General features: G+C 40.0%; 2 protein-coding genes across 3 annotated transcripts in view; both read right to left on the bottom strand.

Annotated features, from left to right (window-relative positions):
• The window catches only part of CENPE (centromere protein E), a 39,518-nt gene extending 24,087 nt beyond the window's left edge, over positions 1–15,431 (bottom strand). The window contains exons 1-19 of the mRNA XM_049814751.1: positions 15,368–15,431; positions 14,939–15,030; positions 13,993–14,082; positions 13,796–13,914; positions 12,627–12,746; positions 11,579–11,660; positions 11,312–11,379; positions 11,162–11,233; positions 8,883–8,934; positions 7,957–8,044; positions 7,628–7,754; positions 6,831–6,950; positions 5,503–5,661; positions 4,993–5,137; positions 3,496–3,590; positions 3,113–3,169; positions 2,865–3,032; positions 589–663; positions 213–335 (exon numbers count right to left, since the gene is read on the bottom strand). Of these exons, the coding sequence (XP_049670708.1) occupies positions 213–335; positions 589–663; positions 2,865–3,032; positions 3,113–3,169; positions 3,496–3,590; positions 4,993–5,137; positions 5,503–5,661; positions 6,831–6,950; positions 7,628–7,754; positions 7,957–8,044; positions 8,883–8,934; positions 11,162–11,233; positions 11,312–11,379; positions 11,579–11,660; positions 12,627–12,746; positions 13,796–13,914; positions 13,993–14,082; positions 14,939–15,030; positions 15,368–15,423 (1,908 nt within the window). The 5' untranslated portion in view covers positions 15,424–15,431. The remainder of the gene's footprint in view (positions 1–212; positions 336–588; positions 664–2,864; positions 3,033–3,112; positions 3,170–3,495; positions 3,591–4,992; positions 5,138–5,502; positions 5,662–6,830; positions 6,951–7,627; positions 7,755–7,956; positions 8,045–8,882; positions 8,935–11,161; positions 11,234–11,311; positions 11,380–11,578; positions 11,661–12,626; positions 12,747–13,795; positions 13,915–13,992; positions 14,083–14,938; positions 15,031–15,367) is intronic.
• Positions 15,432–15,837: 406 nt separating this feature from the next.
• Positions 15,838–23,249, bottom strand: LOC126044779 (radial spoke head protein 4 homolog A-like). Of its 2 annotated transcripts, XM_049814958.1 has the most exons (7): positions 23,182–23,249; positions 22,475–23,150; positions 21,735–21,966; positions 19,348–20,103; positions 18,073–18,211; positions 17,120–17,237; positions 15,838–16,447 (listed from the first exon to the last, which is right to left on the bottom strand). In XM_049814958.1, the coding sequence occupies exons 2-7, from the start codon at positions 22,741–22,743 to the stop codon at positions 16,207–16,209; spliced, it is 1,755 nt and encodes a 584-aa protein (XP_049670915.1). In that variant the 5' UTR covers positions 22,744–23,150; positions 23,182–23,249; the 3' UTR covers positions 15,838–16,206. The 2 variants fall into 2 exon arrangements, with proteins under 2 accessions (XP_049670915.1, XP_049670914.1); XM_049814957.1 differs by having other exon boundaries at positions 22,475–23,243.
• Positions 23,250–25,650: the final 2,401 nt, after the last annotated feature.

Below are 25,650 nucleotides of genomic sequence, written 5' to 3'. Positions count from 1 at the left end.
AGATAGGATAAAGAGCAGCATTTCCTATAGTTTTACTTTACCAGAGTACTGCTGTATGATCATGTAGTAATTAGCATTTTAAGTTTCGTAAAAAAGTTTTCCTAACATCTGTAAGGAAACAGATTTCAATTATACCAAAGTTATATCTAAATTTAACCCACCTCCAACAAAAGCAAAACTATCTCTCAACCCAGCAGAAAACTCAAATTTACCACTGAAAAAGATGTGTCTTGTTTTTCTGCTCCTGCTTTCTGTAATTCTTCCACTCGATTCTGTAGTATCTTTATTTTGTTCTCTTTCTCTTTCAGCTGCTCCAATTTGGAGTTTATTTCTGCCTAAACGTTGGAGAAAAAAAAGGATAAGGAAGATTCTAGTGCCCAGTTTGTTTTTTCCAAGTAAGAATTTAACAAAAACCTGCTCTGTACATAGTAAGCATTCATGGGTTTTAGACGTATCCTCACAGCTGGTAAGACTAACCAGAGCCCAATGATGTCTAGGTTGTCCTCAGCAGATGCAGTATTTCAAGATAGACAAACCAAGCACATTTCATACAAGTCTTATTGCATGTAAATTAACAGACAGGCTCACCTCAAGTTCCTCATTGTACACTTCAGCATTTGAAACTAGATTCTTTAAGTTGGTAATTTCATGCATTAGTTGTATCTGTGGAGCAAATTGAAGCAAAATTGCAGAGGATGTTAGAAAGCACCCACACCAGTAGTTTTAGTTGCCAACACCATGAATGTAAGCAAGGTCGATCTTGTGTTTTCTTTTCTATTAGTGGGCAAACCATATAAAAACAAGCATATCTATTTAAACAGCTACAAAGCAAGTTGCTACATATTCTTTCAAATGGATAGATAGGATGCAAAGCTGTTTTATCTTCCCAGTCATTAGACAGGATTCAACTACAATTTAATCTGCAACAGCTCGAGAAACAAGAGGAACATGATCAAAGTAATTAATGCAGGAATTGCACAGATACAACACTTCAAATTCTAGTCATGTTAGGCACTTTTTATGACACAGTGCAGATATTTATGATTTAATCTATTCACTAGCAAGAATGAGAAGGTGCCAAAATTGAGGTAAAGCAAGCCATGAACCCATTCAGTGGCATCCTCTGAAAGGAGGCACAAGTAGAAGAGTAGATAGAAAAGCATTTATAAAATTGAAGAACTCTTCTTTCGGTCTTTGTTAGAAAAGCTTTACAGTAAGCACTTATCTACAAGTACTTCTGTAGAGTCACAAGTGTAGGTAAGGAGAAAATCCAATCTGTAGTTTTAAGATCAGTGAAAAGCTTTAAAACAAGCACTGTCCTATGAGTATTTCTATATAGTTAGAAGTATAGTGAGACAAAAAGCCAATGTGTAATCTTAAAATCAGAGTATGGTTGTAGAAGATATGGTACAATACTACTGTCAGAAGTCATTTAATGTCATTAAGAATAATAGAGTTTACCTGTATATATATCTGTGGTGATTTAAATTGATGTATTTCAAGTAATGTATTTAGTAAAGTATGTGACCTTTCAGTGTTGCTTTCATTAACCTACTACATTGGTATCAGCAAATGCTTACATTTTATGGACTGTCTTCAGATGCATATCTGAAAACACGAATCATTCAAAAAGCAATTCTTGTAATAGAAGCTACTTTAGAACATTGCATCTGTTATTAGATACCCAAAAGCTTTGCAGGGAAAACTAGCTGAGGATTTGTTAAATGTTGGCTGATAAGAAGATAGCAAAATTAGTCTAGCATACAAAAGGTCTTCTAAAAAGAATCTTAAATACAAGCTAAATCATAATTCATTATGGATCCATTTTGTTTAAGGCCTATAAATCTTTGTAGGGAACACAATGGAAATGAGAGGTTATCTTGTTAAATTGTAACCTGAAACAACAATGCAAAAGGATGTATCTTCAGCTTCAACCCTAGTTTCATGGTCAGAGGATATTAAACAGACTAGCATGTACAAATAATCTGCAGAGAAGGTATCAGGAAAGAAATGGAATAATACATCCATGTCTCAATACCTCAAGTTGTTGGGTTTGGGGTTTTGTTTAGGGTTTGGTTTTTTTTTTGTTGGTTGGTTTTTTTGCACTGTGACTTATTTCACAGTTTAGCCCTTTGGCAGCTAGAACCTAATACAAATAAAACATATTTTGGCTTACAGAATCAGAGCATAAAATGTTTGGAAAAACAAGGTATATCTCCACTTACAGAACGAGGAGGTGAAGAGAACTGAAAGTCAACATTTCCTATATCATAGGTTATCCAGTAGGTAGGTTTACCTTTTCTGACTTCCAGGCACAAAATACGTTTCAGTTTTCCACAGACATTACTATTCACGCTATTAATTTTAAATATTTTATTACTAAGTTAAATAATACAGTAAAAGTTAATGCTCACATAGTTCAATAGATTACCGAAGAGCCATCTTGGTTTGTAAACCAAGATGTTTTGCACAAGAAATGTGTGAAATATGGTTTAGCAACCATACTTTAACTTTAAAACAGTTCTAAAATATATTTATGCAGCAAAACAACAGTTTCTTGCAGAAATCTAGAGTGAAGTTCAGATCATGAATATATAAAAATAATATATGGATACATATATACACACATAAATATATGCTTAACCAGACTTCAGTATGTGATTCTCCCAAAATTAAGTCTGAATTTTACACTCTGAGTAAATGCAGTTTAAATCCTGGGTTCATTCATTCTGTTGCTGAATGTAGCTTATATACACCACCTGTTTGTGAATCAACATCCAAGTATATGTACACTGAATAAACTCTAGAAAACATACGCGAATAGATAATTCTTATCTCTCTGTATTTATTGCAATGCACCTTACCTCATGATCTTTTTGTGTTTGTTTTTCCAGTGCCTCAAATTCATCCATTTCTATTTTTTCCTTCAGTTTCTCTTTCATTTCATTTATTTCTGATTTCAACTGCTCATTTTCCAATACTAGGCTATTAAAGTTAGCTTGCAGGACGTTGATCTCATTTACAGCAATATCCTGAAGAAGGAGCACAAGAAACTTTAGAAGTTGTTGTTGGAATGTCAGTCTTATTTCTGAAAAATACAGAACAGACTTACCTTTTCTAGCGCTAATGCTTCACAGAGTTGCACAGATTCTTCAAAGTCTCTCTGAGTCTAGAAAAACAGAATCACTTTCGGTTAACTGATCTACACGATCAAGCAAGTTTAGTATTATATTCCTTGTTACTTGTCTTTTCATGGCTAGTCCTGTTTAAATACCAACGCTTACTGGATCATTTGCCACAAAACCACAGAATCATAGAACCATCCTACACCTTCACAGAGATTACCGAGACAGACTTTCTAACCATTTATAATAATTCTTCAGACGTATAGAAGAATATTGCTGTTCTACAGAAGAGTAAGGCAGATCTTACTGAGATTACTGCATGTAACACACATGCACTGTAATAGACAACTGAAATAGATTGTGACATTACCCAATTCATGTTAGGTCCAGCAGTCCATTCTACATCTGAAATCTGTTCAGAAACCATCAGAGACTGGTTGTCATGTTCAGAATTCTCTAACATAGCTGAAAAGAAAGATCTATTAAAAAAATACAGAGTAGCAGTAGATTTTAAACTGAAGATTAAGAATTATTTTATCAAAGAATTTTATCACATTAGAAGCAATCATTCAATGGCAAAGCAGCAGCACACCGAGTAGGACTTCTGAATCTCATAATTTTCTCTTATGAAAGGGAACAACACTTAAGTCCAGTCCCAACACTTATGCTGACCACCTTACCACAAATTAATGAATACTAAACCAAATCCAGAATATATACTTAACTATAGACTAAGTGTTTAAGTGTCAAGGAAAGAACCACAACAGTATCCTGCAAGATTTAAAGAAAAAAGCACCACTCCCCCCCAACATACAGAAAAAGAACCCCATGACAATCCACACACAAGCAAAAAATCTTGGCAGAAGGATAGGTAATAAGGCTGTAAGAAGATGCAGTTCAGCAACACTACTATCCAATTATGCTCTTGTCTTCAGTTCAACTTTCTTCGTCCCCTAGCTCCTCTAATAAGTCCTTGAATTTCTCTATATTTCAGTCTGATCTCTGAGTAATGACTTCTCTATTCTTATTGAGGATTTTGGAATTTCACCAGCCCCCACCTTTTTTTTTTCCTATCCTTTTTTGGGGGGAGAAGACGGGAGAAGGTTTGGATAGATAGTCTGTGATAAAGAATAACTTTGGCTGATAGATAGTCTGTGATAAAGAATAACTTTGGCTACTTTTACAAAAATAAATGGGGGGTTGGGGTAGGCTGCATGGCAGAAGTATTTGTAGACCCTGCCTTTTACCTCACAGCTCTTACCTTTGGTTTTAACAAATTAAAAGTTCAACATCCAGAAGTGTGTGTGGGGGGAAGTAATTTCCTTGGAAGGTGTGTACAGGGACCTTTAGTTTTGGTTGGGGTTTTCTGTTGTTTTGGTTTTGGGGGTGGGGTGTGGTTTTTTGAGGTTTATTTTTGCCCTTTTTTGTTTGCTTTGGGTTTTTGTAATTTGTGCTATCAGAGAGTCAGCTTGCTCCCTATGGGAAACTAAGTAATGCTTGCAAAGTTACCCAACGGGAATTTGCTACACATTATTTCACCTGGGATAGTAAGACTCCCACTCCCACTTTTTATTTAAGATGAACCTTATTTCCAGCACAAGAACTACCAGTATTATTGTGCTAAACCCACTTCCCTTCCAGGCAGCATTCTTTGCTGGCAGACAAAGGTAATTTCCTTATGGGCTACAGGTAACTCTTTCGAAATTGGGTTCACGGAACATAATTTGAGTAGTATAGTGACAACTAAATGTAGTTTTCATATTAGCAAATTAATTTGCTTTATAACTTAGATTATTAAAAAGGAATTATTTCTCATTTCAAAGCTGCTTTGCAGAGTTTCCTTATTTTTTTTCCTGAAGGTACTTACAATCCTCCACGTCTGGTAGTGCTGACAGAGACATTTTCATTTTTTTTGTTTCAGCCAGCCTTGGTTTTTCAAAGTCTTCAAAATAGCTCACATTCGCCTGGTTTATTTTACCAGGAGCCCAAGTAACTCTTCTTCTTCTCTTGGTCTTTAAAAAAATTTACAGAAAAAGTGATACAAACAAAGCACTAAGTAGAGAGTAGATGTCGCATTAGACTAGTTCTATAATAGTACCAGCAGCTAACTAGACAGTTGTTTGTAGTTTCTTGAAAATTAAACCACAACATAATGGATTGAAACCAAAAGTCTCTGCAGTCTGTTCACTGCAAGGCAACATTGAACTGATACTCACTCAGAAGTTATTTTAAAAGTTACTCCTTTAAAAATAAGAAAAACGATGTGAAAATTGCCTATCAGACTTATTTGCCATTGTCAATATAACCCTATGCATTTAACATTATCTTTTGCAAAGTATTTTAGAGTAAGCAAATAAGATCCAGAACAAGTGCTTACTTTAGTATTCTGTTTTGAGGAAAAGGAGGCAGAAGTCACCAGCATCTCAGTTAAGTTTCGTATCCTATCTTCCTGTACTTTTTGAAGAGAATTTTTTTCTTCCAACAACTGTGCCAGTTGGTCTTTCTCCATTGCATGAATTTGAGTTTTTGAAGACACCTTGCATAAAAAGAGTATTAACCAAACTGACATTTTAAGAGCACAAACTACTCCTACAAAAGATACACAATTACTAATACTTAAAAAGCATTATTTCAAGTGTAACGTAGTTTAAGATGACCTTCCCACAGTGCCAGAAGCCTAAAGCTCTTTGAGAACTATGATTCAATTGTCAAATAACAGCAAGCTACTCTAATGTATGTGGTCTTTTAAAGTTTGAAGTACTGAAAATTTATTCTGATGTAAAGCAACTGCATTACAGTAGCTAGTTTTTTGACAACTTTATAAGCTTACAATACTTTAGAGTAATTCTAAGTTCACATGGGATTTTCCAACAAACTCTTCTGTACTTAGTGAAGTACTTTCTTCACTATCTCAGAAGATAGCAAGCAAACATACTTCTAGGCACAAGTTTATACTGCAAATTAATTACCTTAAAAAATAAGGTCAGTTATTTTTCCTTAAACTTTTCCTATGACTTTTATTAAAAAAGAAAAAAGCACATTTTGATGATTTAATTCACCAAAACAGTATGTTCAGAATTGTGATTTTCCTGTGCTTTATTTTTTATATGATCTATGCTCTAACAAGACTTGCAAGATTGCTCCTCAACTCCATAGATTTTGGAGAAAGATGAGCATGTGAAAGACTACACTGGTGGGAAGTTACTATAGTTTGTTTTCTAAATGTATCTTCTGCCTATACATGACATAACTTTTGCCAGTGATCTTACGCAGTTGCAACTTCTTGCAACTCAAACTGAAGTTAAACATCAGTAAGGGGGAAAAATATGAATTAAGTTGGAATCTTTAACTGACATTCAATAAATTCTTATATTGCAATTAATTATTCCTTTTGATATGTGGCAATGTTAAAGTGGGCTGTAAGGCATGACAAATTTCTATTTCTTAAATATGTTAACCTACAGAAAGCAAGCAATTCAGTTACTTGATCTTATTCAGTATTGGCTTTCACACATTGACTACCACCAGTTGTTCTAAACTTCACATCACTTTTTCAATTTCTATTCTCTCAATAGAAATGACAGATAAAACTTTAAACAGTTTACCTACCCCTCCAAATTTAACTGATTTTGGTTTAAAAAAAGAATGTTTCCAAATAGCTATCAGTACTAAGGATAGGTGAATTTTAATAAGTTTCTTACATACTTCCTCCAGCTGCTTTTTCAACTCCAGAATTTCTTTGCGATATCTCTTCAGGAGGGCATCATCATCAAGTACTTCATTGACTTTCGGAGTATTCTTCATTCTTTTGGCTGTATTGGCAAACTGGAAGAATATTCTCTCATGGGCAATAGTTAGAGAACAAATATATCAAAAGACTTATTCTGTCTCATTATTTCCCAACAGAATTAAAGGGACAGTTTATTAGATAAAGAACAACATATAATAAAGGACACCAATATTTAAATTTTCTTGTTTTTCATGTATTCTAACCTTTGAAAAGGTAAGTTTTCTTTGCTTGATATCCATACCTAAAAAGTGAAGCCTAACTTTTAAGCAAAAATATACCAAGTTATTTTTTATTTAATAAAAAGCACAAGAGACTACCAAAAAGGAAGACAATCCTACCTAAAGAATACAGTTCATAAATAGTTCAATTACCCCCCTTTCCTGCAGGACCTGTCTAATATCTTGTGTTAGCAAAGACTTGTAGTTCTGTGTTTGGAAAAGGTAAATGAGAAAACAGAGGTTATCTCCTGCCTGCAAGGAGACAGAAGGAGCTTTGTTCCAACTGCCAGAAAGCTCTAGTTAGACAACCCAGTACAAGATGATGACTGGGAAAAGATGCTGTGTACAAAACAAATATTTCAAGTTGCAAGCCCACAGAGGACCTTTAGAACATTCAAACGACTACAGATCCAGCAGATTACAGTTTCCACCCCTCCAATCTACAATGAAGCCCTGAGTCAGAATAATGCTTGAAAACAGGTGAGAAGTTTTACCTGAAGAGTACTGAGCGTTTCATCAAAAGAAACAGGAGTAATTGTACAAATAATAACTGTCTTAGCATTTCCTCCAAGGGAGTTCTGCAGAATTCGAGTCAGCTTGCTGTCTCTGTAATTTATGAAGCTGATGAAGAAGAGGGAAGGAAAAAAAATTTAGAAAAAAATTCATATTTTTGTATCAAAAACACACAGGAAATATCTTTTCTAGAGGTAATAGGTTATTTGAAATAGTTACCCACATAAAATAGGATTATATATAAAGGATTAGAATTTCTTAGTTTATTAGTGACTTATCTTAAAACAGGTATACAAACACAAGTGCTTACCCAGAAGGGTCATCACAAAGTTTTTTGATAACTTGACCCAGAATGAACAAACTCCGGTTTATATTGCAGCCTTCTTTCAGTCGGACACCTAGGTATCACACAGTAATTTTTTTAAATTTATTTTTTAATTTAAAACAACATTAAGATACATTTTCAACCTGTCAAGCTTTTGTGCTATGTTATGCTCAGAAAGGTTATTCAAGAGTTAGATCTGAAGTGCCACTGTGCACTATGACCCATCAGCAACCAGTATCAAATCCTTTATAATAGCTGAAATGCATCAAAATAAGATAGTAATCCATCACAAACAAACATTAATAAGCTTTACATAGTAAGCAGCTGGGGCCATAAGAACTTTAATTTTGTTTCCTATTTAAATTTTGTAAATGCCCATATTTACATGTCTAAGTATAACAAACCAGCCTTAGATACAACTTTTGGGTTAGTTATTCCTTGTAGGAGAGAATATTAACTTGTGTTCCTCTCAGATTACTTTTTTATGATAAAGGCATTTTTGCACAGCTTCATGCTGTCATTGTTAACAATCAAGCTTCCTCTTAGCTAAAGAGTGAGCCATCTATTCTGTCTTTACCTTTACATAGAAGTCCCTACAAGCTTCTAATGATTTCTTTACTACAGGTGAATCTTTACTGATTCATCTCCATTTTACTAGTTCAGTGCATGACTGTTGCTGGACCTGTTGTTCTAGAAAAGTCATATTACTACCTAATTGTTTGCACTTTACAGCATTTTCAGTATTTTCCTGAGTAGATCCTACCCTACCAAGGGGAAAAGGGACTATTTGTAAACAATAAGTAGCACAATAACACATAGATCAAATAATTTCCTTTCTACCACAACCTCTTATAAGAGTTTATTAACTCTTATAAGAAGTGTTCATCAGGAGAGCACCATTTAACACTCACCTTCAGATCCTGTTTGACTAGCTCTTTCACTGCCTGCCAGATCTACCAAGTTCTGCAAATCATTAAGTATTTCACAGGTTAGTTCTGAGGCAATTCAGTTTCAGATCCTCTTAATTCTAAATCTCTGCTAAGAATTTCATAAGATTCATACACTTAGAAAAAAGCCATAAGTCTGTCATTATTGGAAGTAATCCATAGCTACTACACACATACCAACCAACTCTTTCAAGGTACATAAGGACATGGAATAAGTTTGTATGAACTCTATCATACCACCCTGAATGGTATTTCAAACTTGCAGTGCAATTCCTCCTACCCTCACTAACAAAAAGATAAAATGTAGTTTCTCAATACAGAAGTGTTAACTACAGATTCAAGCTTAGGAAACTTCATGGAATCACAGATCATCTGGTTCAATCTTTCATGGGAAAGAGAGCTTGGATGAGTTATCTAGCACCCTGTCCTGAACTGGCTGTATGTCTCTCCCTGCCTGTCATTGTGGGGATAAGGAAAGGAAGAAATTAAATACCAGAGGAAAAGCCTCTGTCATGGTTTAACCCTAGCCAGCAACTAAGCACCATGCAGCCGCTCACTCACTTCCACCCCCACCCAGTGGGATGGGGAAGAGAATCAGGAAAAAAAAAGTAAAACTTGTGGATTGAGATAAGAACAGTTTAATAGAACAGAAAGGAAGGAACTAATAATGATAGGAATAACAATAATAAAATGACAACAGTAATAATAAAAGGATTGGAAAACACAAGTGATACACAGTGCAATTGCTTACCACTCACCGACCAACACCCAGTTAGTTCCCGAGCAGTGATCCCCTCCCCGAGGCCAACTCCCCCCAGCTTACATATGAGATATGATGTCACATGGTGTGGAATACCCCTTTGGGTCACAGCTGCCCTGGCTGTGTCCCCTCCCAACTTCTTGTGTCCCTCCAGCCTTCTGGCTGGCTGGGCACAAGAAGCTGAAAAATCCTTGACTTTAGACTAAACACTACTTAGCAACAACTGAAAACATCAGTGCTTTATCAACATTCTTCTCACGCTGAACCCAAAACACAACACTATACCAGCTACTAGGAAGACAATTCTATCCCAACTGAAACCAGGACAGCCTCACTCTGAATCTGGTTCAAAGTCAACTAGAACTTTATAGCATCCCATAATGATTTGTCTAAGCAAGCAACCCTCACTTTAATTGGTTTCTGTTTCAGAAGGGTAGAATCCTGTACTAACTCCACCAAGCAGCAACAGACCAAAAATGCCAAAAAACCCTCTCTTCCCCAAACCCTCTCTTCCCCCCCCCCCCCCCCCCCCAGTTAGTAGAGGTTACTATAAAGTCAGTTGGAACAGAGACAGGGTAGGAAGTGGGGGGTGGTGTAAGAAGAGTAGGTCCCATAAGTTATGGTGAAGAAAAAAAGTAGGCAGTAGTTTTCTCAGGTACTGCATAAGCAGTGTTTACATTTAGATCCCAGAGCTTTTTCACATGAAGCCAGAACAGAAAGCTATTTCCACTATGCATGTGATTGACCTAATATTATTTCCCATTCTGAGTAAGAGTGCTCATGCAGATTTTAAGCAAGCTCAAATGCTTTCATATTGATTTCATTCCTCTGGTTGATTTGGATTCTTTTCTGCGAATCAAGGAAAGGCTGTATAGAGGCTTCAGAAACCAAAACAATCCCCTAGAGATCAGCAGTGTATTCCCTGCAGCTTAGGACATTTCATATACTAGTAATCCACCAAAGAGATGCTAAGTGTGGTTACTTTTGAAAAAAATAATCTTCTGACCATTGCAGCTGTAGGCCACACATTCTTTTAACAACTAAATTTGAGGAGAAGAGAAGCCTTAAGGTTACCCACTTTACAAGTTACTTCACTGGGCTTGTCAGTCATCAAGAACAACTGCAGGGGAAGCTGTGTTTAACAAAATGCAAGAGCACTCCAACAACAGCCCCTTATGCTCCTGGGAAGGGCATAACACTCCCCAGTCCAGCCTGAATCGTCTAGGAACTATTCCCATGTTGGAATTCCCCTTGGTGAGAAGATAGATATATAGATAGATATCTCCTCTAGATAACACCCCAGGAGTCTTCCTCTATACAGATGATCAGAAACATGATTTTTGCTCAAGAACTGCCTGCTAGAAGTTAACAACAAAGCATGATTGTAATGCCATTTTAAAGTAACACGATTCTCTCAAACAAGCAGTAACAGTAAATTCTCTACATAAATGGCTATTTAATAGCTTCTTGGAGTACAGCTTACCAAGTGGGATACCATCACAGCTCCATCACAGTTTGCATTTGCAGGGTCACTTCGTTCTCTGCTTTCAATTATCTAGAAGAAGAGGGTGCAATAATGTTTTTGTCACTTCAAAAGTAATAAAACCCCTCCTAATAGTGAAACATTTTTTACCATTCTGAAGATAGTGTGTGAACGGCTGCTGTGTTCATTCATTTTTGTTTCTCCATAATGGCGATTTTCTGTCAAAAAGCAATATTAGAATACTTCTGCTTATATTCTGATAAACTGGAGACAATAGACAAAAAGCACAATTTTAAAAACTATCTGAAACCCACTGATTTCTGAATATAATCTCAAAGAGATACCCCATGATTCTAGATATACCCGATTCATCAATGTTTTTCTAAGATATCAGCTGACATTGGCTAAACAACTTACTTTCTCCTTTTCTGATCCATTCCATAACTTGTTCTGGGGCAACCACCACTTCTTCAATCAGATCTTCTACATATGTGTTCCTCTTAAGAACAAAAACAGTAGTAAATTTTACTGAACTCTAAAACTCACTTCAATACATTAAGTTAACATTAGCAGCAATTATTATGGTATTTATTCCATTTTGCTTCCTTCTTAAAAGGAAGCAACGTCAGTTGAATGTCTTTTTACTCTGAACACAAGGGACAGGGAAAGTTTAGACCTTTATCAGAACTGTAGCCTAAAGGCACAAGAATCAAACAACAGAGATCTAGAAAGTTTGCTAAAAATAAAACTGGTAAGGGAAATATCCTTCTGGACAAATTCTGAGGGAATCCAGGAGTATTTTTCTCAGTAAATGTTATAAGACCATAATCGTACAACTGATAAATCTCCCTTCTTCCCAAGTTCCAAAAGCATTGATCATTTAGGGCATCAAAAGAAAAAAACCAAACCAAAACACCACAAACCACCAGTTTTTATTATTTGCTACAAAACTTTATATATAAAGAAATTGAAGATGGCATTAATACAGATTTATTTTTCCCTACTGATTATCTTACTGAATGGTTCTAGTCTGATGGTTGTTCTATGTTCAGAGTAGAAGTGTATCTATTTTGTAGATGATATGAAGATGGTATTAAAGTAACTCTGTATATCTGTTGAAGACTTCTAACACATTGAGCTAGAGGCTTAATATCGTGTTTGTAGAAGTTTTATCAGCTAGACAACTCCCAAGTATTCGCTGCCAAAGTTAAATAAAATATCCTGTCCTTGAAAACTTAAGGGATTAAGTCTACTTTTACAAACATTTGTAAAGAAAAACCAGCAACAGCAAACCCAGCTTCACTGTTGTTATTCTACTGCAAGTGTCCTTGTGCTAATTCTGAAGATAATTACACAATTTGACACAGAAAAGTTTTCAACTAGATGCCTCTGAAAGCTTTTTTTTTTTTTAAACTACTTTTACTCCAAGCAGGTACAATACTTACACTACATAACATCCACTTACATTAACATCCTCACGAATTCCCAGAGGCTTCTTTTTCCTGATATCACAAAGCAAATCTGTAATGGTTTCATTGTAGATTTCCATGTAAGAAACCCTTAGCAAGAATTCTCTATCTGGAATCTGTTGTTCAAAGAGAAAAAAAAAAAGAAAAAAAGAAAAAATAACAGACTAGCCAACAAATACCTTTTAATGCAAGTATTCTCAAAGGTATGTGTTTGGATATCATTCCACAGATTTCTTTCCTCTCATCCTCTTTGCACATTAACATCTACCAATATAGAATAATTTTTCTTCTATCCCACCTCTTTCCAGCTGTATTAATGGTATATCACTTTCAGTGGGTTATAAAAGCAAGATAACTGCCCTATGGAAGCATGACAATAGTTCTACCACTTAAATGCCATTTCCGTATCCGATTTCCTCCTGCTTAGGCTCTTTCCTCTCTGTATACCTAGTCTTCTCTCTCTGCTTGATTAGACTTACTTTTGCTGCTGCTGCTTCCTCTCCTGCCTCCCTGGTAGAGAATACTGGCGTGAGGAAAGGCTGCAGATAGACTCAAGGACTACAGCACCATGGAAAGCTTTCTTGACTTTAGTTACTTTTACAGACCCCCTAAGGTACTCTGTACCTCCTCAAAGGACCAGTGACCATTTCACATAACTGATAACAATTACCTGAAGTCCTCAAGGCAGAAGCAAGTGCTCTGCCGATGACATTTTGGAAATCACTGTTTTAACTTGTACCTTCTCCTTACTTCCTATTAGCATTTAGCAATTAGCCTATGATTCTTTTGAAAGCCTGAAATAAGTAAATTTAGTGTCATATTCTTCCCCCTAAAAAAGTCTTTAATACTGTCAATTTTTTAGCATTTTAAAATAGCAGAATAAACACAAAGCTTCACATTACCTTATCTTGTAATCAAGGTTTAGGATATTCGCAAGTTTTAACAACCCCCCTCAGTTTTGTTCTGATTTGATTCTGCCTAATAGAATCCCATTACCTTTTTTTTAAACCACTCATCTTTGCAAGGCTACCAAAGCAACTGCAACATATGGTCCAATATAAGTTCATTTCCTTCATAAGCTCCTTAATACTAAAATTAACTTTTATGTAATAATCACAAATATTACTAGTCCTTCCAGTCACTTCAATTTAATGGAATTGCTCACCTCACAAATAAGTTTGAAAACATGTTGAATTGCCTTAGGGATAATGCCCACAGAATCTTCATTTCCCATCATTGTGTATGTCTTCCCTGAAGCAGTCTGTCCGTAAGCAAAAATTGTCCCTAGAAAGATGGTTAAATTTTACTAATTGCTTATGAAATACATTACAAACAGGATTTAAACACAGTTTTAAAACTTACCATTATAACCTTGCACAGCTGACCGTATAATCGGAACGGCTACACCTTCATATAATTGCTGAGTGTTGTCACTTGAGTGAAAGACACGATCTTAAAAAAAATAATTAAAATAAAGCACGTGAATCCATTGTATTGCAAGTCAAAACCAAGCTGTCATCTTACTTGGTATTGCTGACTTCAAATCCAATAAATGGGCATCAGATGGTTTGTAGGATAATTCAAGCATAAAATGTAATTCTGACACTAACTTTTTTTTTTTTTTAAAGAAATATTAAACCCAGAACCAAGAAAGATACAACGAACAGACAACAGACAAGTCAAAAAACCTAAGAATGATGGACACCATTAAATAGTCATCTGATTTAATCCTAAAACCAGTTATGGCTAGTTTATCTATGATTGTGAGCCTGACAAGACAGGCTACTTGTTAAACTCCTAGCTCGGAGCATGCTTTTATTCAATCTATAATTTGGGAAAAATCTTTGTAGTGGCTACGTTTATATTAACAAGTAGCAAGTGTGGATCAGTAAAGACTCAAAGTGAGGCAGTTACGAGGATCTAACATCCACAATAGGCACTTTTTAGGTTTGGGTTCCCCCACCCCCTTCTCCCTAAGTGCTCCGGACTAGCCCTAGTCTAGTCCATTTTTAACTGGAATTTATACGAAAAGAATCCAGCTCGTGTGTTCCAAAACCACTCTACAACATGGAACCAGAACAGAGAAAGCAACAACCATCAGGACACTGACTTCAAAAGCACGTTCCTGGTACCGCCTAAAGCAGAAATCCTGTGTGCCCCAGCAGCACTCTTTCAAAATTATGAAGTTGGAAACAAAGTCCAGGGACGTGGCAAAAAGCTAAGGTCATCAGTGCTAGTTGGTACGTTCAACTAGTACAGTAACAAAGGTCCAAAGTAAGCATCAAAATAGTTGCTTTCATGTTCTTACCATAACTGAATACTTTTGTACCGTTCACTTCGGAAATAGTATTATTTTCACTTTTCCAGTGGAGCGACGCTTTGTCTTCCAGCGCATTTTCTCTAAAAGCAGAGATATTCTGTCAGCTTCATTAGGTTAGGACTCTGCTCCTGTCAGGGGAGTCTGCCCCCTTACCGCGAGTACCTCTCCCCCAGGCCCTCGCCAGCCCAGTTCGCCCCGACTCTCCCCTTCCTCCGCCTGGACGGACGCCGCACAAACGCCCCCTCCCTTCCTCCCCCTCTTCGTAGGGCGGCAGCGGCGCTCCCCGAGGCCCAGCTGCAGGTGAGGAAGGGGGGGAGGGGGGGGCACGGCAACGCCCAGGGAGGCCGCGGGCAGCACTGCAGCCTCCCCTCAGGCGGGGGGATCGGGTGCGGCCCTCCCCGCCGGACGGAGCCTCACCTGGCGATGAGAGGCCGCAGACGCACGCAGACCGTCACGGCTCCCTCCTCCGCCATCCCTGCGGCCGCCGGGCACGCGCCGCCCGGGAGAGGGAACCCGCTCGCCCCTCTCTCGCGCGCACCCCGGTCAGCAACGTAGTGACCTCAACCGCCACCGGAGTTTGAATTTCTCCGGAAGCCGCTTCCTATTGGACCGCGCAGGGCAGACGCCACGGCGGAGCGTACCACCCGCCAAGAGCTGACGGGGAGGGGAGGGGGGGAAGTGGGGAAAGCGTAGTGAGGGATAGATGGCTGAACGGCCTCCTGAGCGCTCCCGGCACACGCCCCCCGTTTGGCGAGAGCCCTGCGATGGTGCCGGCCAGGGCCGCGGCGCCGTAGGAGTGACGCCCTGCGGGCGGCAGCGCTCGGCCGGTAAATTAATAAGCTATCTACTGCATTTGAAGAGTATGCTTTCACACATAAAAGTGACAACGTTATGTAATTAGGTTTATTTTTTGGTTTGTTTAAGGAAAAGTTACGCTGGTATTGGAGTGCGGGTTAGAAAAACAACGTGGACGTGAGGTGGATGGTAGTTGCTCAGTTTAAAGCAGCGTTGTTGCAGGAAGCAGAGGCAGACTCTGTGTTTGCCTACTCTGCTAAAAAAAGGGGCTGCTTCGGTGTGTCCTCTTCCAGTGAAAGAGATGCAATCTTAAGGCCAGGGCGGGTGGGCTTGGCGGGTAGGGAACAAGGGTAAGGCAGCTGCATACAGGAGCCTACAGAAATCAGAAAAGAAGGTGCGCTCTAGTTGCATTTCATGTTTAAACTTTTAGAGGAAAAATATGTGTGTCATCCCCCCGCATTTTAATCATCATCCTCCTCTTCATCATCCTCAACATCTTCCTCATCGTCTTCTTCCTCCGCTGCAGCTAAGGCTTCTTCCTTTGCAGCCTTGAAAGCCAGTTCCTCCTCCAGAGTGGGGTCTCTTGTCTCCGTGATTTCTGGCCCGCTGGGGTATTCTGCTTGCACTGGCGGAGGCAGTGCGGGACTGTGGTTCTCCGGACTGTATTTGTGACCCCAGCCAAAGTAGATATTATCAAATTTCCTGAGAAAGAAAAGTGAAAGATGGCACATTCTGCACATTCTCCCCCTGACAAAACATCAGTGGAGATATTGTCAAGCTTATCCTTACTCTGCTGTGCAAAAAGTCACTGTGGTGCAGATATCCTATAACTGAAGTGTTCAGAAGACAGCACCTCATTTTAGCTGCTGTAACTGTTGATTAAGACATCTTCCACTTAAAAACCTCCAAATGCTAAAATGATGAAGGCTGTATGTACTCTGTCACTGCAGTGTATTGCAATATGACTCCAACTTCACATTGGTAACATAGTGCCCTTTCTAACGCCAACTCCAGTGCCCATTTAAAAGCACCTAGAGGTAATGACTGTACCATGTGCAGTGGAAACAAACTAACATTAGAACCACAGAATGTAGCTGTTTTTTGTAAAAAGTACCGCAGACTCAAGAATATAGGTTTTAAATCAAGGACTGTGCCGAAACACTAACTGGATATTTACTTCCATTAACTTTATACTAGCCTTTCCAATGATTATTTATGGTTGCTATGCACATTTAAGTGGCCTTCTCCATCAGTCTCTGGAATAGTTAGAATTCAGTCAATGAATTAATAATAAAGCAACTTTGACTTCATTAGACAGGTATCTGTGTTTAGCATTTACAGTCTGTGTTGTAATCATGCCAACTAGGTACTCACTTCCCAGATGCAAAGGCATATGCTCCGGGCCATCGGTTAGACTGGAGGATTGCAACAGCATATTGCGGGATCAGGTTTGTAGAAGGCTGAGCTGTCCAAGCAGGGATATTTTGAATTCCTGGAGGCAGCCAAACACACACGGTCTATGAATAAATTGACTTATGAGCCTCTACAAAGTATTTAAGACTGAGCTACAAGACTTTCACAGAATTCAAGCAATGGTTATATTAAGTTGCATATTAGAAGAGCTAGAAGTCAGAAACAAGACATGTAGGGACTGTATTCAAACAGGTGTTTTGGATGTATGGGTAGTAGCACAGGAACGCTAATAGAGCCATGTACGGAAAAGATAATGCTTCTGAAATTCAGTAGTACTCACTGCTGTTTTGTTTGCCAAGGACTTTATATCACTTATGGATAAATTACATAGTTTTATTTCACCTTGATTAAAGAATGGAGAGTAGGAAAATAATTTACTATTGATGTAATCTAATATTCAGGTTTCCATATTCCCATGATTTACTGCAGTAATGCACTACAGGATCTAAATTTTTACTTGTGTATCTGTGCATATGTGTATGTATATATGTTTGTTTATTTATTTACACATGCACACACACTTTTTTTAACCTAAACAGGTATGGAAAAATAGCTGAATGTATTTCAGGTAGTGAGCTGTCTTGAACTTGCAGTAGCCTGGCAAGTCTGAGGTACTTTTTCTCTTCATTCTCAACAAGATTGTTAACTAGTAAACCAAATTATTTCAGTTTTAATGTCAATACTGTTAACCATTTTGCTTTTGATCAATTTTGTAAAAGAACGTGCTTAACCTACAGAAGCAAACTATATTGCTCCATGAAGCATCAGATTCCTATATCTTCAAATATTTACTACCTAAACGCTAACATTCCTAGTGGCTCTCTATCAAAAACTTCATATTCCATGAAGAGTACCTTCATCTTCAGAGAGTGGAGTGAGAAGAGGTGGTCCTATTTCTTGCTGTAGTTCATCTGGCTCCTCTGCTTTCTCCTCCTCTTCATCTTCTTCTTCTTCCTCTGATTTTTGGAAAGGATTAAACCAAACACAGCGACCCTATAATTGACATGGTAAAATAATAAATACATGTAACAATCACCGAAAGAATGCAAGCCATTTAAAACAAAGGGCTCAGGCACATGCATACGCAGTTGGGGGCGGGGGGGGGGGGGGGAGAAAAGAAAAATACATATTCCACAACTGGTATATTGTTGGCAGAATATTGTATCCTCTTGGCAGAGCATTCCCTATAGCCCTCATTCCTCACTTGTCCCTGCTTACTATTTCAGAATAACCTTATACCTCTTTCATCAGCTTTTTGTTATTTTGTAGTCTTCAGTTCCTTGCCAGTTTAGTTTATATCCTTGCTAGATGACTGCAAACTAAGAGGCTTAACTTAGGGACTTTTCCCCTTCCTTTTAAAGTCTGCCTTGTTATTTAGCTACCAGTCAGAGGAACGTAACAAAATTTTCTTAAGATTCTAATGCACATAGATTTTATAACTATGGTTTTGCTGGTAATAATTTTAAACCTTATTTCCTACCGTTTGCTGTTATTTCACACTAGCATTCTTGACTGACCAGCAAGTCATCCAGTAATGGTCATCAAATTAGTAATACCTCTTTCCAGCACTAGCCTGGTATCACAAGCTTCTAAGCATTTTCATTTGCATGTTTCACAGCAGAAAGTAAGCAACAAAAAGTAAACCAGAAGAAAACATCAAGTAAGTTCCATCTGGCAAACAATAATAAGCTATCTGCATTTTAGCATCCTACCGAACAAAAGAGAATTTAAAACATTTTTGTCAAGTAAGGACTTCAAAAGAGAAAAACTATTATAGAAGATTACCAGAAATTTTTATTGTCTATCAAGGCCTAACTTCGTGCTGTTATCTAAAGATAGGTTTCAATCTCAAGAACACACCATTGAAATACTAAACCTAGAAGGTTCCTAAATACATACATATATATAAAAAAATAAATAAATATATGCTGTATGTAAATATGTGCAGCATATTTATATATTATATACTACATAAAATATATTTTCTGTAGAAAAATATTTCAGTCCAATACCATTTCTGGTGAATAGTTCAAATGTGCAGGTGAGGAGTGTCATTTACGTTCTGAAACCCTACAGGTACTGCAATGTGAACAGTATCCGAGGTCAGTGTGAGCTATGCCAGAACATACCTGCTTCAGAATATTCTGTACGTGGTGTACCCATGTGGAGAGAGAATCCACCATTTCAACCACAGAAAGAGGCTGAAAATCAGGGTTTTCTTCACATGTATCTCTTCCTGCCCCCCCCTCCTCCTCTTCATCTCCTTCCTCCTCTGCAAACTGGTAAAATCCAATGGGAGAGATATGGGTTCCTGCTGATATCCGAGCTATCTGTGCACGAAGGTAATTGGCCTCATTTCCCGGGAAGGGAGGAAAGCTCACAACAGGAGCATCCAGCCTACCAGTGAAGAACTTCTTGATTTTCCTGGCACAGACAATCTGGGCTGGCGTCACTGGAGGCAACTTCACCCAGGGTTTGCCTGGCTCATTACAGACAAAGTAGACATATTTATTAGCCCCGGTCCCATTTTCTTCTTTTGGGATGACAGGTGGGGGCTTATAGGTGGACTTTGGTGGTTCATCTTCTTTTTCTGTCTCCTCATCTTCGTCTTCAACATCACCCCTCCTTTTCCCTCCTTCCTCAACAACTTCTTCCTCTTCTGTTTCCTCCTCTTCTTCCCCCTCATGATACTGTACTTCAGCTATAATATAGTTCATCTCCAGGCCCAAAATTTTGCCCCAGAAGCGACAGGTCTGGATTGGCTGAACACTAACTAGTTTTTTAAGGGCAAGGAATATGTGATAGGATTCATCTTTGCTCAAGCCAATTCCAGCCTGTTCAAAATAAAAGGCTGTTTCCATCACATTAGGTAGAGGGGTCTCTCCCTGGGAAAGAAGATCCAGAGTTAGAGCTGAAGAACAATGTAATTATCTATTTGAAAAATTAAACATGTTATCCACTGAATGTTATACTTTACTTTCCTGTAGTGCCACTTATTCTCTCAAAGCACTTTCCAGACGTTCACTTACTACATCTTCCACTATCATTTAGAAAAATTAAAAATGCCATTTTAAGGTTAAAGAAGAGAACACCGATGAACTGCAGCTTTTAGAACACAGGATTTCAAAAGTCAAACTCCTAATTACTGCAAAATAAGGAAGGTCAGAATTCTTACACAGGATCTACAAAGGATTTCAGTGCTAGGGCATGTCAGCTATGTAAGAAGCCTTGATGCCCACAAACAGTGTCACTGTGTTTCCTTGTGTTTGCGTCAGATGCATTTGGGGAAAATATAATACATATTTTATACATTTAGACACCAAACCAGCAATATTTCTCTGGAGTGAATGTTGTTCTTTTGAAAACCCTGGCATAAAGCTCCCTGCATTTTTTAAAATACTGGCCCCTGTTCTTACCGAAGTCCATATTAAAAGACTCCAGCTGGCTTCAGTGGAAGGAGAACTAGGCCAATAATGAAGATTTCATTAAGTATTTACATTCTCTTTATCACCCTTCTCTTATTTCATGGGCGTAGGTGATTATAGCACACAGACAAAGATTAGAAGTTGTACATGACAGGGTAGGGAATTTGGAAGATGTAATACTAGTTGCGTATGGAATTTCTTTGGCCCTGCCAGGTTTCTTATATCAAAGCAAGATAGACAGGAGTATGAAAAATTCAAAATTCTTTTCTGAAATACCCTACTTTTTCCATTTTTACCATCATATACTGTTACTGTAAAATAAGTAATAGGCTATGGAAAAGATGAAAGGCTATCTCTTCTGTTGTTAGTATTTGTATTATGCAATGGCAATATGAAAATCAACATCTTGTTCATTATTTTCCCTTGGTTATTAGAAGAATTCTCTTGATTTTTCATTGGGTATAAATGCTTTTGCATATAAGCAACTGAATACTGAAAAATCCCTGTTTTAAGAAGTGGCTTTTTCATTGTAGTAGTTCTTCATTATAACCATATTTTTTATTTTTTTTTTTTTTTTAGTTGAAGAAGGAAAGACTGGAACCACAGCTGGAGCTGGAAAGATCACTAAATTCTCCATTCTCTATTTTACAGTAGCAGCTGTACACAATATACTTGAACTGGTGTCCAGAATTATGCTCGCTTTAGGTAAAGAAATGTCACTTTTAGATAAAGAAAAGAAATTTGGATGCAGTATTCCATGCTGAACTAGCATATGGGAGATATTGTAAGCTTTACTTTCTTTTTATCATCTCTAGAACATCTATGATTTTAAAGGCTCAAGATATTAGATTTACTATAGGAAAAAATCCCAACTAAGTAACCAGATGGGTTTTCTTCTTCACAACTAGACAGGGGACCAACTCAGCTATGAAGAGGACATGTGGTGCTGTGGCTGCAATTATTCATATGATCATGAGGGGCAATACTACAAAGGAAACCACAACTACCCCCCGTCCTCCTTTTCCTTCCCACCATACTCCCACCCATTCCCTGGAATATATGATATCTGTTCTTCTCTGATAATAACTCACTATCTCTTCTTCTAGTTCTTCATCTCCTTCTCCATTTGCCTTGAGGAACAAAGCTTTACGCTTTTCTGCAGCTTCAAATGCTGGAAGAATCTTGTGTTCATCTCGAAGAGTGTCCATTTTTTTCTGAAACTGAGCCCACTTCACATCCTTGCTGATATTCTCAATTATGTCTACTGCATTTGTGGGCTGTTCATCCAGGATCTTTGTTAGCATATTAGCAAGATGATCATATCTGTCATATAAATGTAAATATTATTGGCTTACTATACAGAAGTCTTAGAATATTATGTTTTTAATATCAAAAGTAGAAGCGAATCACCTGGAGCTTTGGAGAAATCATTGGAATAGTTAGATGAAAGCGGATCATGGAGTATTATGGGAAATTAGACTTGAAATTAGCCTGATTATAATCTACTTAGGAGTAGACCCATCTTCCATTTTTGGTATATACCGCACCTGCCTCAGGACCTGACGCTGAATTTAAACTTGCTCTTAATCAAATCAGTTTCCCTTTGAACTCTATAAATTCCCTTGGGAATTTTGATTCTGAAAGATGTTGGACCCACACAAGTATCACATGGCGATGAACTATTGCATTTATAACATATTCTCCCATTCTATATATACCCGGGTGGTATCCCTCCCTTTCTCAACATAACCCTTTGCCCTTTTACCAACACTACTTTTCTCTCCACTCGTACTTCCTACCCATTCCAACTGTGTCCCTTTTTCAGACTTACAAGTTCAGGCCAGATGTTGTGCTGCTCTTCAGTAAATAGGCTTTTGCATTCTGAATTGCCAGCATTCGGGATTTGGGATCGGGTATCTGATCATCATACGGACTGTGTCCTGGCTGATGAAGACCATAACCTGGTTCATGTGGCTGATAGGGGCCATGCGCACGCTCGGAGGCTTGATAGGGATCTCGTCCTACTGCGTATGTCTGATAGGCACTTTTTGGTTCCTGTGTTTGGTAAGGGTCGAATCCTACTGCATCTGACTGATACATGCTTTGCCTTGCCTCCTGTGCCTGATGAGAGTCTTGTCCCAGCGCCTGTCTCCGGCTGGTGTTTATTTCTGGCACCTGTAGCGCTTAAGAGGCTTGTTCTGCTCCCCGTGGCTGACAGAGGTGTTGCATTGCGGTCTGTGATCGATGCGGTGCTCCTCCCGGTGCACGGGTCCGGCCGACACTTCCTCTTTGGTCTTCTTCTTGTAGGGGTCTTGGTCGGGTGCTCCTGGCTGAGAGATGCTCTTTCTCAGCCCTTGTGGCTGATCAGACCCTTGCCTTACCCCCTGCTATTCGTAGGAAGCCGGTCCCGGTTCCGACCGTGGAGGCTGATAAGGGTCTCGTTCAGGCTCAAAGCCCTCAAAAGGCGGCTGCTCGGGGCCCCGCTGAGGCGGGTGGGAAGCGTGCGGCTCGGGCCGGCCGGGGGTGAGTCCGGCCCACAAGTGCTCCCTGAGGCCTCGCTCCTGCCCTTCCCGCAGGACAGCCTGGGGCGGCGGGTGTCCGGGGGGGCTCGGCCACGGTCTGGCCCGGGGGGGGGGGGGGCGGGTGCGGGCCGGGCCGGAGGCACCAACCTGCCCCTCAGCCGCCGTCGGCTCCGCTCGTCGCGCAGCAACGGCTGCGGCCAGCGGGGCGGAGCGTCGCCGAGGTAAAGCGGCCGCCGTTGCTTGGGACGCCCGGCGGGGCGGTGCCGGAGGGGGTGGGCCGGCAGCGGGTTTTCTTGGCGGCACTGCCGCCCCGTTTCTCCCCGGGCTGGTGGACGGGGTAGCGGCTCGTCTGCAGACAGGGCCCTTGGAGGGGGGCGGCGGCGGCGGCACGGCGGCACAGCGGGGCTGAGGGTGGCCGTTGGAAACCGTTGGCGGAGCCCCGCGCGCCGAGGCCGGCGGTTGAAAGCGTTGGAGGCGCCGCGCGCGGCGGGGTGGCCGTTGGAGCCGCTGCGCCCGGGTGTCTCCCGTCGGCCGCTGATTACCCGTCGGCCAGGGCCGTGTCCCGTTTGCGTCGCCCCACGCTGAGGAACAGCAGCCGGCTGGGAGAGCGACCCGGTTTCTGAGGGGGCCGCCGTCCCCGTCAGCCTTCCTCAGCGCCGGGCGCGGGAGGCAGGGCGGCTCCCTGAGGGGGCTGTCCCCGTGGGCGAGCCCTAGGAGAACCGCCTTCGGGGGGCTGGGGGCGCTCCTGCTGGGTTCGCTTCCCTCAGCCCAACAGATTAGGTGCGTTTGCTAGGTGGGAAACCCCACGAAGCTGCCTGAGCTGTTACCTTTTTTTTTTTTTTTTCCCTGGAGGGGTTTTCAAGCCTTGCTTGTTTCCTTTCATCATGACCCCCAAACCACGAGGTGCTGTTAGTACTCTGTCTTGAACGTTTGTGGTACAAAAATCCTTCAGATCTCTGCTGAGAGCAGAGGAATGGCTCTTCAAAAGCTTAATTTTGATTTTTAAAAAAAGTGACGTTCGTTTGCCTTTGTGACTTTGTGTGAGGTAGAAAATGCAGTTTAACCTCCTGCATTTTAGTGGTGATATAGCATGCTGTTGCCATAAGGTACAAAGTTTGATCTTTTAGGAGGAGAAAAATATTGTAAAATCTGATAATTACTTTAAAAAATTGTATTTGCAGATCCAGGGAAAAAAGCAGACGTAAATTAAGTTGGAATGAAGGTGTTCTGATAGAAAACGGTTTTCTTATGTGATCCTATCAGTGTGAAGGTGACAGCTGGCCATAATGTAAGTAACCTCTGTTTGCAACAATATTCAAACACTAAAATGCAAAGGACAAATGTCACATTACAGAGGAAGAACCTGCTAACTTCTATTAATTTAGTTACTCAAGACTTGTTTTACTGAAATAGAGTAGCACATTGCTGTATGCTTTTTTTAGTCCTATCAGGTATTATGTCCTCTCCTCTCAGTGCTCTCTACTTCAACAGATACTCAAAGTTATGTTAATAACCAGAGCCCTCATCACATGTATATAAAATTTGCTCACATGACTTCTCTCCTTAATTGCTCCTAAGTCGGTGAAGAACTTTTACTGTCCGAGTAAAGTTAAACTCTTAGCGTTCAACAAGGAAGTTATGAAACAAAAACATAGAGCAGGTGAGGTTTAAAAAACAAAAGGCCTTTTAAGAAGTTGCATTTTAGCAAATATTTACAGCTGGCTCAAGCGTAACTGTCAAGTGTTCTCTAACAATTCAACAGGGAAAATAGTACTGTCTTAAGGTGTACATGTGAAGAAGTTTCATGTGGTAAGGTTTTAGAAGTGGGGGAACTACAGGGGTGGTTTGTGAGAAGCTGCTAGAAGCTTCCCACATGTCTGGTAGAGCCAATGTCAGCTGGCTCCGTGTCTGACCCACCACTGGCCAAGGCCGAGCCCATCAGCAATGGTGACAGCACCTCTGTGATAACATATTTAAGAAGGGGGAAAAGTTGCTGTGCAGGCACAATTGCAGCTGGAAAAGAGAGGAGTCAGAATGTGTGAGAGAAACAACTCTGCAGACACCAAGGTCAGTGAAGAAGGAGGGGGAGAGATTCTCCTGCAGCCTGTGGTGAAGACTATGGTGAGGCAGGCTGTCCCCCTGCAGCCCAGAGAGGTCCATGGTGGAGCAGATCTCCACCTGCAGGCTGTGGAGGACCCCACACCAGAGCAGGTGGGTTTCCGAAGGAGGCTGTGACCCTGTGGGAACCCTGTGCTGGACCAGGCTCCTGGCTGGATCCTGTGGACCTGTGGAGAGAGGAGCCCACGCTGGAGCAGGTTTTCTGGCAGGACTTGTGACCCCATGGGGGGACCACGCTGGAGCAGTCTGTGCCTGAACGACTGCACCCTGTGGAAGAGACCCAGCGTGGGGCCCTTAGTGTGCTTAGTGAAGAACTGTAGCCCATGGGAAGGACCCACACTGGGGAAGTTTGTGGAGGACTGTCTCC

This window comes from Accipiter gentilis, chromosome 12 (genome assembly GCF_929443795.1).
Source record: "Accipiter gentilis chromosome 12, bAccGen1.1, whole genome shotgun sequence".
NCBI classification, from domain to species: domain Eukaryota; kingdom Metazoa; phylum Chordata; class Aves; order Accipitriformes; family Accipitridae; genus Astur; species Astur gentilis.
Note: the sequence above shows the minus strand (reverse complement) of the source record. Positions and strands in the feature narration are given on the sequence as shown.